At 39.5% G+C, this 13,261-nt stretch overlaps 1 protein-coding gene across 2 annotated transcripts in view; it reads left to right on the top strand.

Moving 5' to 3' along the window:
- Window positions 1–13,261, top strand: part of IL1RAPL2 (interleukin 1 receptor accessory protein like 2) — a 356,649-nt gene that overhangs the window by 191,725 nt on the left and 151,663 nt on the right. For both annotated transcript variants that reach the window (XM_050310575.1, XM_050310576.1), the window contains exons 4-5: window positions 3,885–4,071; window positions 8,341–8,494. In XM_050310575.1, coding sequence (XP_050166532.1) covers window positions 3,885–4,071; window positions 8,341–8,494 — 341 coding nt within the window. The remainder of the gene's footprint in view (window positions 1–3,884; window positions 4,072–8,340; window positions 8,495–13,261) is intronic.

The following is a 13,261-nucleotide window of genomic DNA, read 5'->3' as shown; positions in this document are numbered from 1 at the left end:
TCTGACAGGTTCATTTGGGTTCATTTATTCTTTACTTAGATACAACTCTTCTTGTCTGGCCTCATAATACTAAGGTCATCACTGGAGGCCCTCCAGCATCTTCGTCATCCACATGGAAGATGCTTCCTTTTTATTCCTTTTGGCCACTGATTCTGACAGCAGAACCCAGGTTACCAGCCTTGATTTTGTTATCTACTGTTCTTTTTGTGTCCAGCTTCCCTCATTAATTATGAACTTATAACCCTATATATATATGTATATATATATATATTTTAAGACACATAATGGCCCTGAGATTAACTCAGCTGGTTAGAGCATGGTGCTAATAATGCCAAGGTCATGGGTTTGATCCCTTTATGGGCCATTCATTTAAGAGCTGGACTTGATGATCCTTGTGGGTCCCTTCCAACTCAGAATATTCTGTGACTCTGACCTTTCCTGTCAGCCAGAGACTGCTGGGAGCACTGACCTCTCCCACAAAGCTCCATGACCATGTACTGAAAACAAAAGTGGATCCTCTTTTTTATAATTCATAGACCATCTGTTTAGCTTTTAAAAGAAGAAAAACAAAAATATAGGATTCACACTAGTTAATTCACACTAGTTAATCTCCACACCTTTACAAAAAAAAATAAAAGACCCTTAACCACAAACAGTAAAATGCAACTCATGAAGGAGAGCACCTGTGTTCACAGGGGTCCTGCAAACAGTTGGAAAGAAAGAACTACGTGCCTGCCAGCACAGCAGCTCTATGGGCTTCTGTACTGATCCTTTTTGTGATCCCCCTTCCTAAGTTCTCCCTCAAGCTGTCACCTTTTAGAGAGCCCCTTTATGCTCCAGACCCCACAAGGAAGGGAAGACAACAAGAAAAAGTCAGCACAGATGCATCACCTGCTCAGAGGACTGAATGATGAAATCCATACAGCTGAGGAACAGCTTGCCCAGCACAGGGTGGAATGGCTCACAATTTCAACAGACTTCAGCTCCCAGATTTCTGCCTCAAAACTGAGACAAACAGGCTGCTCAAACTACTGTTTCCTTTTGCACATAACTGGAGTATAACTGACTACATCAAAGGAAGGCTGCTGCTGCTTCAGTCACTGGCATTCCAGCAGAAGTTGCCCTTTCCTGAATTAGCAGCAGTAGCACTAACCTGAGTGCCTGGTGAAGAAGCATTCATAAAGCTTTCAAGTCTATTGCTGTTGGCTTAGTGAGGGCTTTCTTCATCTTGAGCCTGAATAGATTTATTGTCTCGGTCATGGAGTGTGAACAAAAGTGATAGTACTCACCAGGCACTTAGTTTCCTCAATTCTACTCAATTCTAATTGTAACTAATGAAAAGAATACTGCATTTTTAGGTCCTGGTTCCAGGAAGCATTTTAAATAGAAGTAGCCTCCAGCGCTGTTCAAAATACAATCTAAATAATGCAAGATTGTTAGGAGAAAATACAGCACTATTAAATAGCACCAAATAATGGACAACTATTCAAAGTCATTATTCTTGATTAGCCTGGATCATTATTACTGAGCACATGTGACCTTACTTGCACTCAGTAATACTTATAGTCATTCAGGAAAGTTAAGTAATCATTAGTGATTAATTACTATTGATTATACTGAGTGGTTGTATCATATTTTGTGGATTTTCAGTGCTGGAAGCATTGAAACTTTCAAACATGTTTTGTTTTCTTCCTACAAGAAAGGTAACTCTTTTCAGGAGCCAGTTTAGAAGAAAGTTGACTTATGTCCCCTAAGCCATATAAATATTTCTGAAAAGCCCATCCCCAAATGATGGATTTTTTTCAGTCCAGAGAATTTTTCTTTCAGGTAAAATAATGTGTTTTGTGCAGTTTGTGAGGATGAGACTGTATTATAACCCCTCAGCTGAAACACATCATGGCAGCGTGCAAAGTGAACCTGTCCACTGAGAGGTGAGGGAATGGAGAAAATATCCACCAGTTTTATTACATAAATGTACAGGTGGCATTTTGAGAAGAAAGGGAGTAGGATGGACAAAGTCTGTGGTTCTGCCGAATACATAGCACTAATGATGCTGAAAATGGGAGGTTTCTGAGATTTCCTGCTGATTTGCCTTGCAAATGCCTCTGTCTGCCAAAACCTGCTCATGGCACACCTTTGACAAGAACCCATTTACAGTGTTTTGTCAGCACTTGTTTAGCACGAGGCTTCGAGCTGTGATGAAGTGTCCCTGTAGACCTTTTTATTTTCTTCCCAACTACAGGCTCGCTTGACAGAGTGAAATGTAGAAATGCTGCATAAGAAAAGATTTGTCATGGAGCATGTTAGATTTTTTTTTTTTTTTTTTTAATTAAAAGCATTGTCATGGGTCTAGTTGGAGGGAGTGAGCAACCAGCATCGTTAGTGTCAGGGTGTGACTGATGGATCACTTTCCAGGGGCACAGGGCACCCTCTTGTCTCAGCTGAATCAGTTTGCAGCAGAGCTGTGATGGAAGAGGCAGTGGCAAAACCTCCCACAAGAGCTCTCCACAGCTCCCTTCGATGGGAGTAACCACCCAGCACGACTGGTTTACTCCTGGCTTTTTTGGTTGTGGTGCAATCAGTTAAAATGACAAGATGATGCATGACAAGAGGAAGAGCCCCATTGTGTTGTGGGTTGTTCTCTTAGCCTGCCATGGCACAGAGTGAGGGGCAGAGCTGGCAGCCTGGGCTGCAGCCATCCTGTGCAGAGTGCCAGTGCCTCACAGTAACACCATGGCAAACACGGGTATGGGGGGTTTGTTGTGTGTCTGATAGCTCTGTTAAAGCTGCAAGGCTGAAGGAATTTAATTTAATCCTGTTTTCATGATTGTGCAGCAAGGCAGCTGAGCTGGTTGTGTTTATTTTGCCCTGATATTAAGAAAAACTGGGTGTAGGAATCTGCTCCCTGGATTTAGCTGTCAGGGTTCTTTGGTGCCCTGGGCCCCAGCAGGCACTGAGTCCCTCTGGCCAGGGAGGGATTCTGGAGAGCTGGTTTTCCAGACAGGAGCTGCACCCATGCTGGAGGAGGGAAATGTGAGAAGGAAGAGGCGACAGGGAGGAATTGATAATATGAATGGACCACTCCCCATCCCCACCTCCTGCACAATCAATGAGGGAGGGAGGGTAGAGGAGGGAAAAAAAGATATGAGGGAAACATGTTTTAGCTTTTTGATCTTTTTTACCACCTATTATAATTCACAATTGAATTTTTTTTTTTTGTGAAGTCTGTTTTGCCTATGACATTAATTGGTGAATGATCTCCTTGCCTTTCTCTTGACTCATGAGCTTTTTCATTTTATTTTCTCCTCCCCATCCCATTGAGGGAGTGAGAGAGCAGCTGGATGGGTGGCTGGCAGCTGGTCCAGGTTGACCCCCCACAATATCAAATGCTGTAGGATTTTGTACAGCAGTTCCTTCTGAGCGAGAAATCCTTCCTGCATGATGTGCTTTAAGACCCAGCACATAACCCTTCTTCTCAAATGTGCAGCACTGAGTACTAGGGTGAAATCTCCTGATGGTGGAAGAGAAGGAGGGTGAGGAGGACTGCATGGGAGGAAATGGGAAAGTGAATCCTGGCTGACATTTGAGATTCCAGCAGGTTCCTCTGTTCATAGACTTGCAAGCTTGAAAGAGCTGTGTTGGGTTAGATCACTTGTCAACAAAACTTCTGCAAGGTTCTGCGTAGTGTCCATAGGAAATCAGAAATGAGCTTTTACATTTTCTGTAATTCCTTTGTGTTGGAAAGATACAGCGTGGCAGTCACTATTTGAATCTGTCACTCAAGTGTTTGTGAAGATGAGAGCTTAACAAAGAAACTTACTCTGTTGAAACAAACATGGTAGAAAGAAGGCAGGATAAATGAAAACATCTTTCTGTCCCTGCAGAAACTCAACATACTGCATGAAGGTGTCCATGTCCTTGACAGTCGCTGAGAATGAATCTGGGCTTTGCTACAACAGCAAGATCAGATATCTGGAAAAATCAGAAGTCACCAAGAGAAAGACAATCTCCTGTCCTGATATTGAGGATTACAAAACAGCCGGTCAAGAGCCAGATGTGGTGTGGTACAAGGTAACTACTGATGACTCATTGTTCTTGTGCTGAAACTACAAACTACTGAAATCCTAAATTTGGAGTGCTTGATTTGCCAACCTTAATAACATTCTTTAAAGACAGTTATCTTGTGTGAAATAAGAACACGTGCAGAGCAGCAGTTTTTTTCCTCATTAGCAGATTGCGTCACAAAAGAGCAATTATAACAGTTGTCATTTATTTCTACTTTTTACAAAAATCTCACATGTTCTATCTTATAGTAATGAAATGTGTGCCATAACCCACTGTTAGTGCAAACAAAATTTTCTTTCAGCTGTTGAAGCTCTTTCTCTCAGGATATGGATGGTTATCTTCAGAGCTGGTCATATGTCAAATATAGGTATTTAGTTAATCATAGATATCCTGTGTTGAAAGGGGCCCACAAGGATCATCAAGTCCAATCCCTGGCTCTGCAGAGGAAGTCTGAAATCTTGAAGAAAAGCTGCTTCTTGCCCTATCTGCCTAGGTATTGCTGAACACCAGGTCACTGAAGATCTCATTTTATGCAAGAACTGACACTGAAAAACAGTCTGGCAGGAATAATCTGTACTTGTGACCTATGAAACATCATCAGACAGGACAGTCATGGTGCAAGCCCGCTGTGTGCAGGACTCACTCTGGCTTCCACAAGGCTTCTCTGTGTTGAGGGATTAATGAATCTGAGCCAATAATTGCATCAATTTACAGGGAGTTAACTGTAATTTAAACGTGCTCTTAATTATGCCTGAATAGATTTTCCCATGCACACCCGGTAAGTAACAAAACATTTGCTGTGAGGATTTGTTTTAACAGTAGTATGAACTTCACTTCTGGCTAGAATTACACTGTGTGAAATATTTATTTTCAAAGATTTCCTCAATTAATGCCATTGATATATACGGAGCTCTGTTATACCTCTTAAAACTGTTTTGACAAGAAGTGTGAGGATTTTTTTGAAGTAAATGAATGTGTCAAGGCATGATTGAATGAATGGGATTTAGGAATAAAGCAGTTTCATGAAAAATCAACTGGCAGAGGAAAAAGGTATATTACATCTTGAATGTGGAGTCTTAATCCATTTCTATCATCTGTTTTCCACAACTGGGTTGAAGGAAGGGCTGTGAGAACAATCAAAATGTCAGGTGAAGGACAGGTAGTTGTTATCTACCCTAGAAAAACAGAGTTGTTGAGGTGCTGCCACTAACATTTCAAGGAAGAGAAACAGAGCATAATAGTGCACAACTTAATTACTGGGGAAAAAACCCAACAAAAAACCATTTAAGATGTCTAAGGAGAATAAATAGGCTTGGAAAAGAAACTTTCAGATTCTTCTAGCAGGTAAACATAATGCAAAAGCAGAAAAGAACAATTAATTGGTTAAAGATTTCAGGGAGACCTTAGAGCACTTTCCAGTACCTGAAGGGGCTTTATGAGAAGGCTGGAGAGGGACTTTTCACAAGGGCATGGCCTGAAGGTGAAGGAGGGTAGATTTAGATAAAGTGTTAAGAAGTTCTTCCCTGTGAGGGTGGTGAGGTACTGGCACAGGTTGCCCAGAGAGGCTGTGGACTCCCCATCCCTGGAAATGTTCAACACCAAGTTGGATTGGGCTTGGAGTAATCTGGTCTAGTGGAAGGTTATGAGAGGGGGATTTGGAATGAGTTGATCTGTAAGGTCCTTTCCAACCCCAACTATTCTGTGATTCTATGAAATGAGTCAAACAAGTGAGCACTTACCTTTTAGAGAAATTAGCACACCTCTGACAGTAAAATCTACATTGTTTTCCCAGTATGAAGACTAGGTAGAATTTTGTTTGTTTCTCAGCCATTTTTGTTGCTAAAACGCAAATTGTTACAATTTTCCAGCTTCTCCCCGTTTTTGCTTTTTGTTTTGTTTATTAAATATGTAAACAACCATTTTCAACATATTTTTATAAAGCCTGCATAGTCACTAGAAGACAAATTAATTAGCTGAACTTTGGGAAAGAAAGGCTTATAAATAATTTTTAATATGAAGTGTTCTAAGTAGATACAAAAAGAAATAATTAGGAAATCAGTGGTATAATTCACCAGAAGAGTTTCTCTCTGTAAAAATGCAATAGCACATTGTTTGAGCTAAATCATTAATCTCTGAAGTAGTAAAGGTGTTGCCCTTCTTATTACAAACATGTAGTACATAAAAATATAAAGCATATTAAAATGTATCTTCCATCTCTTTACTCCCATACTTTTAAAAATAAAGTAGAGAATATAAAACTGGTAACACATGATAGAGAATTTCAGTGCTGCACTAAAAGATGCACATCTGAAATATGCTTACTTTGTGTGTTCTGGGAATTGTATTAGGATTGTATAATTGTATAATTGTATAATTAGGATTGAAGAGAACAGAATCATATTCTTTGGCCAGTGTTCAAATTTAGTTACTCCAAGTAGGTGGTTGATGTACCTTGCAATAGACCTAAAATATCGAGCACAAATCAGAAAGGATTTAATGGCCTTTCCTGGCTCAGATCCGTGTCCTGCGTGAACCTCAAGCAATGACAGTGCAATTTAATAACAAAAATAAGCTCTGATTCTTCTTAGCACAGCAGATAGGATCTGGATTTGATCATTCCCTATCACTGCTGTTAACTAAACTTCACATGCAAGGCAAGATTACACTGCCCTTACAGCTGTACTTTGGAAACAGAGATAACCTGATCACTCTGTGTCCTGCAGTAGCATTGCACAGCTTCAGAAATTGAAATCTAACCACATTGTAACTGGATTTGGCCTCCTAGGGATAGGGGTAATTCTTCAGTGCTCCATTTTCAAGTACAAGGCCAGAAGCTCTCAGTCCTCTCTTTTTATTTCCCTATTGTTATCCTTTAATTTAGAATCTGAAGTTGATTTGGAATGCACATGGAGTCCCATGAAAAATTTATGTTTGTGTCATTCTGATCTCTTGCTGTGATACAATATATTTGCATGCTGACATATTTTCTTGTTTGGTTGTTTTCTTAAGAGAAAGCTTTGTTCTGTTTTGTTTTCTCTGTCTCTGACACTGCTGTTGCAGTAGAGCAGAAAATGGGGCAGAGGTTTGGGCACGTCACCAGTCTCTGAAGTTGCTGGGCCTGATTTAACTGATATGAGACTGTTACTTGCAGTCTGAGAGCTTATTCCAAGTTGTCACCTTGAGAGAGGGAGTAGAGGGGCATTGAAGGTGCTCAGGTCCTGTGTTGCTTTGTGTTCTCTGAGTACAGAATTAGCCAGAGCCTGCAGAACTGTTGGTGAGTACTGAGTACTCAGGGAACTGAGAAAAGTGTGACTTTATTGCAGGCAGAACAGGTTTGATGTTAAAAATATTTAGAGATAGTAAGTTTATAATCTTAAGGTGCCATTTTCAAGAGACAGTAATCAGGTTGGGCCCCTGCTTTTAGTTCAAAGCATTCCAAGAACTATCCCATCATGAATACAATTCACGTGGAAGGTGACTGATGTGCCTGCAAGGATATGGTTTGTTAGGAAAGGGAGAGCTTCTTCTGACACTGTATCATCCCCTGTACAGAAGGACTCAAATGCTGTTCCAGTAGCACTACAGTTTGTAGTGATGAACCAAAATCTGCCAAACAACAGCTGAGGACTGCCTAGGGAAGTCCGTGGGAGTTACAGGCCATCAGTACCATGTACAGCATCAGAAGACACATGTGGGGGTGATATTACATAGAATCTAGTGAGGGGGAAAAGCTGAATCAAAGCTCATTAGGTGCTAGAGAAGCCAGTGATGAGAAACAAGACTGTAAGAAAACCAGGTTTCTGAATTCTCTTGCCCACAAAACCTCTGTTCTTCCTGTTTTCTTCTATTGGTAAATGGTTCTAGCCTGGGACTATATGTAAAGTTTGCCTCCAGGCTAATTTTTAACAAATGTTGCCCTTACTCCCTTCAAACAGAGATGTATTTTAATGGTCTGTCCTAAAGTAGAGGTCTTGGCAGTTGTTATCAAGAAGAAGACAAGATACTTAACCATTGCTTAAGGGCACCATGTATTAAACACAACCCATGTAATGCAGTAGTAATGACTGAACCTTAAAAACATTTCTGTTTAATTCCAGTCTTTGAATTAATTCCAGTCTCAGAACTCTGTGCTTTCTGAAATTATATTTGAATTTTAATTGCAAAATATATCAAGGTGATTGTTTACTTGTATTTATAATACTGACAATCTGATCAGGCAACACTGTCTTATGTTGTACAATCCGAGTAATTTTGGCAATGGGTTTTTTTCTGCAGGAGTGTAAGCCAAAAATGTGGAGAAGCGTTGTAATTCAGAAGGGAAATACTCTCTTAATTCAAGAGGTCAAGGAAGAAGATGGAGGAAATTATACCTGTGAACTAAAGTTTGAAGGCAAGCTTATACGAAGGACGGTTGAATTGAAGGTTACTGGTAAGAATCTTTGTTCTGTGCCAATAGAAAAAAAGAAAACTTTGAAATAATAAGAAAAAGTGGGTTTCACATGTCAGTGAATCTGTTTGATAGAAGTAAGTCCAAAGCAAATCCCAGTAGCTGAGCAGTCCAAAACTCGGGGAAATTTATATCAGTATATTACAGAATTTCACAGAAGAGTATTCCTACCTTTCTCTCTGTACAAAATCTGGAAATGCCAGTTATAAAGCAAGAGGTAGATCAGACCTAGGTTCTCAATATACACTGGAATTAATTCAGACTCCACTTTTGTCTTCAATGCTGAATGGAGGAAAGGTTGACTGAAGCTGTAGAACAGGCTTTGGGTGAGGCTTTTTGTCCTAGAATAAATGCAAGCAAAAGAGACATCTTCAGCCATTAGGATTTTTTTTTTTTTAAGTGATTGTTCCATATTTTTAAGCTTTGGTTTAATTTACAATGATCAGCTTCTAGCTTCAGTCCATGGTTTGTCTTTAGTGAAGAGTATGGCGCAATGTTTTCACAGAATGAAGTTATGAATGAACATTGGGCTGTCAAAAGTAACCTGCTTATGGGGAGGTCAAACACTGTGTGGTTCTGACCCCATGTAGTATCTACTAGACAAGAGTATTTTTCTGTCTCTTTTTGCCAGGTACCAAAAATGAATAGGTAAAAAAGTATTGTCTACCAATAAAGTCCTGTTCCCTTTCCAGTCCACTGTACAATATGACATCTATAATTATTATTTTGCCTTCTGAGTCTGTGGAACTTTGCAAGTATCTGAAAACTGTTGAGGTTTTCTTCAACCTTTCTCACAAAACCATATAAACAAATGGTTAGGTCTTTTCCCCAACTGTATTTCAACATACTGATTAAAATGGGGCCCCACTTAAAGCAATGAGATGTAGAATTCGAGTTTCTTATATCAAACTGAATTGGTCCATATGATGTTTCTTATATGTTCTTGAAATAAAATTCTTCCCTTTATTTTGAGTGGAAACCATTTTTTTATTCTTATCATTATTCCTTATTTTCAATGAGTTCTTTTCCCTATGTGCCATATTTATATGTCATGTGACTATTGTCCATTTTTGACCATGGGCAGATCTCTAGAATATTGATTCGACCTACCTGACCCCAGATCTGTCAAATAAAGATATAATACCTGCCTTGTGGATAGTTGCTGCCCTAAGTAGCATGCTGGTCTTCAACCAGAATGTGAACTAAGTTTGACAAAGTGAAAATGAGATGCATTTAATTCAATTCCCCACGAAAGATAGTCTGTGCTCTCCCTCTCATCATGACCTTGCTAGAAGTCACGTGTTCTCTGCATTATTTAAACACTGTGGTATAATCATACTTCAGAATTTAAGGAATTTGTCCTAAACTAGATATAGTATTTATTAAAGCTATTTCTTTTATTTTAAAAATTACAACCTGAATTATTTAAACTGTAAATATGAGATATGTTCTCCTTTTTGCAAAATGCTTGAGAAGCAGATTTTCCCCCTTGTAATTTGGTGTGAAGTTCATGTCACATTAAATTTTGTTTAGTTTATAAAAGCACGTATGTTAGTAAACACCTTTTCCAGATGGAAATGTTTGGGAAACGTATCTGGTGTTATGTGTTTGCTTGTTGAATCTCTGTAGACAGCTGAAATAGGCTAGTAAGTTTTTGTAGATGACAACCTGAAAATATGGATAAGAACTACAAATGTAATAGATGTACCCACGTAAACATATTATCTCACAGCTTGTGGTTGAGCAAATTTCTTTCTCCTGTTTCTGTTTTGTTTCACTTTGTGAATTTTATGTGCATGTGGGTTTAGATCTTAGTGGGGGAGAGGTCAATGAAAACTTGTACAACAAACAGCCAAGCCAGGTGGAGGGTCATGAGGTGGGTCAGATCAGGGGCTGGGAGCAGGTGATGCACACAGAGACTTTGCTGAATAGTAAATCTCATGGGAGGCAGAAAGTAAACTATATACTGGTGCATTTGTTGACACCCATCCTGAGAGTTGGACTACACATGGGTACTCTGTGGGGCTGGCAGTGTTCTTGTTTGGCTGCAACACTGGGTTGAGTGGGTTGAGTGTGATTCAGATAATAAAAGACTTCAATGGCTGTAGCTCTTGGGGGTTGTAAGGGAAAGGCTTGCAGCCTAGAATACATTAGAAAAATATTTTCACACTAAGTATTTATAGGGGCAAAATCCTGAGCTACAATACAGCACTAATGAGCATTGCCTAAATCTTGGTGTTTGGGTGCATTTAACAATAATAGATTGTCAACAAAACATCTTTTTCATCACTAGTTCTTCATGGGTTCGTTACATTATGCAGACAGATGTGAAACAAGTCTTGTCAGCCATTTTTGGCTGAAGAAACATGACAACAGTGTTATTTCTTAGCAAATAACATGTAACCCTTCAATTTATGTTTAAAAAAATAGATATAATTTCACTTTGCTTCTTGTTGTGGACAAAAAGCGAGGTTAGCAACTGTGATCTAGTGTTCTAAAACCTAAAAATGTAACAGAAACTCCATTTTTAATTAGATAATAAATTAGACTGCCCCTATATAGAAAAAAATGAATGCACTAGTATAAAGTTAATCTACAGATAAACTTCAATATCAAAATTTATTAAAATTACAGCTATTCAGGAATATCAGCAATCATAAACATGTTAGTGTGTATTGTTAAATGCCAGTGTTTACTGAAGGACGATTATACTATTCAGATAAAAATAAAACCCCAAACATAAGAAGTCACATTGGTTTTAAAAGGCAATTTATGCAACCTTCTGTTTTCCCCAGTTTACCAAGCAGTTCACTGTGTTTTGATGCACAGCAATGTTTTAGTAGCTGCGGGGGTGAAAAGGTGCAATTGTAAAAAACACCTGCTATGTTTACCTGCTGCTTCTGCCCTCTTTTTGTTTTTGACCACTGATCTGTAAGGAGACAGGCTGAGAAGATGTATGGGGATGTATTTTGGAGGGTTGGGAAAGGGTAACTCCCCTGAGAAAGGAGAGAAACCTGCTCTCGTGGGGTGGCCCAGTTGTCCCCTGGCAGATGGGGCAGTTTTGCAGGGATGTCCTTTTTCCATGGCCAGCTATGCTAGTGGGAGAGTTGCCTTTTTCTTTCTGTTGCCTGCAAAAAGAGATGATTTGTGAACTTGTAGTGGTGAATTATTTTCCAGTTTGACAGCAGGAGGTGGCCATCTGACCAACTTCATAAAGTGCTGGTGATGGATTGGAGTGATATGCAGGAATTACTGGACCACTCCATCCAGCAGCCCTGTCCTCCAAGTTTCCTTCAGCCTCTACTCTGGCATACTCTTCATAGGCTGCTAAAATGCCTGGCTGTTTCTAAAAGTCATTTATGCAGCAATATTTGTTTTGACCATCGTAAATGACAAATTATTCCACATGGCTACATGAATTGAATGATTCCGCCTGAATTCACTCTTTGCTCACAGTTTTTCAATTAAATTCTTTCAAGTCTCATTACGTTGCTCACTTTTCAAATTACACCTGCTGCTGTTGCTAGATTTTGTTTGTGGGTTTGGGACCCCTTTACTTGCACAAGCAGTTGATGGCAATTTGCTATTGTTAAACCAAGGAGGTGAATTGGATTTAGAAAGGCAAACAATTAGTCGTACTTTCCAGAAGCTCTAGGGCTGTACAGTGAGAAGCTACCACAAAAAAAGTGAGGATGAGCTAAAAGTATGTCCACTGTTTGGTGGTAGTTTCTTTTCTGCACATTTTTAATGCTCTGAAAGCTGGCTATACTGTTTTACATTATTGGAAGTCTGGTGACACCTTGGCAGCAATCACTGGGTGCTGATCAGTACAAATTTACATCTGCAGTAGTCTGTAGTGCACTCTAATCCTTATCAATTTACAGTAGATAAAGTATTGCCACCACAATCATACAAATGACATGTTGACTGACAACATTTTTGGCTGTTGACAGTTTCCAGAACAAACAAAGCAAGAAGTGTTAAGACAAATTAAAAGCTTATTTAAACTGAGCTGTAGCTGTCCTCTGGAATTCAGACTTTTAAATGGGATTTATAGAAATCGTATTTGCTTAAAAATCTGAAAAGGTGTAATTGTGATTCTCTCCCAACAGCACTGTGCTTTGGCACAAGCAGTTTAGTAATCTGCAATGAATTCGTGAAATGGTTCAGTGTTGCTTAAATAGTTACTTATCCAAAAAAACCAGTTTATCTCTGAAAGGTCACTGAGCTCTGAATATCACTGTGTAGATGTACACAAAAGCAAGGCCAGCATAAGACACAAGTTAGAAAAGCAGGTGGCTGAGGAATAGGAGCAGATGAAGTGAACATATTCAGCAGTTCTCTGCAGTGACAGGTCCTGTGCTAAGGACGTGCCTGTCGCACAGAGCTCTGCTCTGTAGGGATTCCCGAGTTAGCTCTGAAGGAGCTTTTCCAGCAGAGCTAGTTAACATGTTTGCATGGCTTTTGGTACCCAAATTAACTCTGATCTCTCTACCTGGCATTACACTCTGTAGAGAAGGTAGAGCCCCTGGGTCCTGGTGGAGGCTGGACACACTCTCACTCTTCCATTGTTGCCTCATATTCTAAGCTCCAGAGCTGTTTCTTTGGAGATAGGATGAAACAGCTGTTTTTACCACCATTTTGTCATTAAATAAGGTAGTAACATGTCAATTAGAACACTGTGTGCAAATAACATTCATTTCAATTTATGTCATTTTAACATCAAAGATCGTATTGCAACATTTTGCT

Source organism: Myiozetetes cayanensis, unplaced genomic scaffold, assembly GCF_022539395.1.
Source record: "Myiozetetes cayanensis isolate MyiCay16 unplaced genomic scaffold, myiCay2020 scf15, whole genome shotgun sequence".
In the NCBI taxonomy this organism is placed as follows: Eukaryota; Metazoa; Chordata; class Aves; order Passeriformes; family Tyrannidae; genus Myiozetetes; species Myiozetetes cayanensis.
Note: the sequence above shows the minus strand (reverse complement) of the source record. Positions and strands in the feature narration are given on the sequence as shown.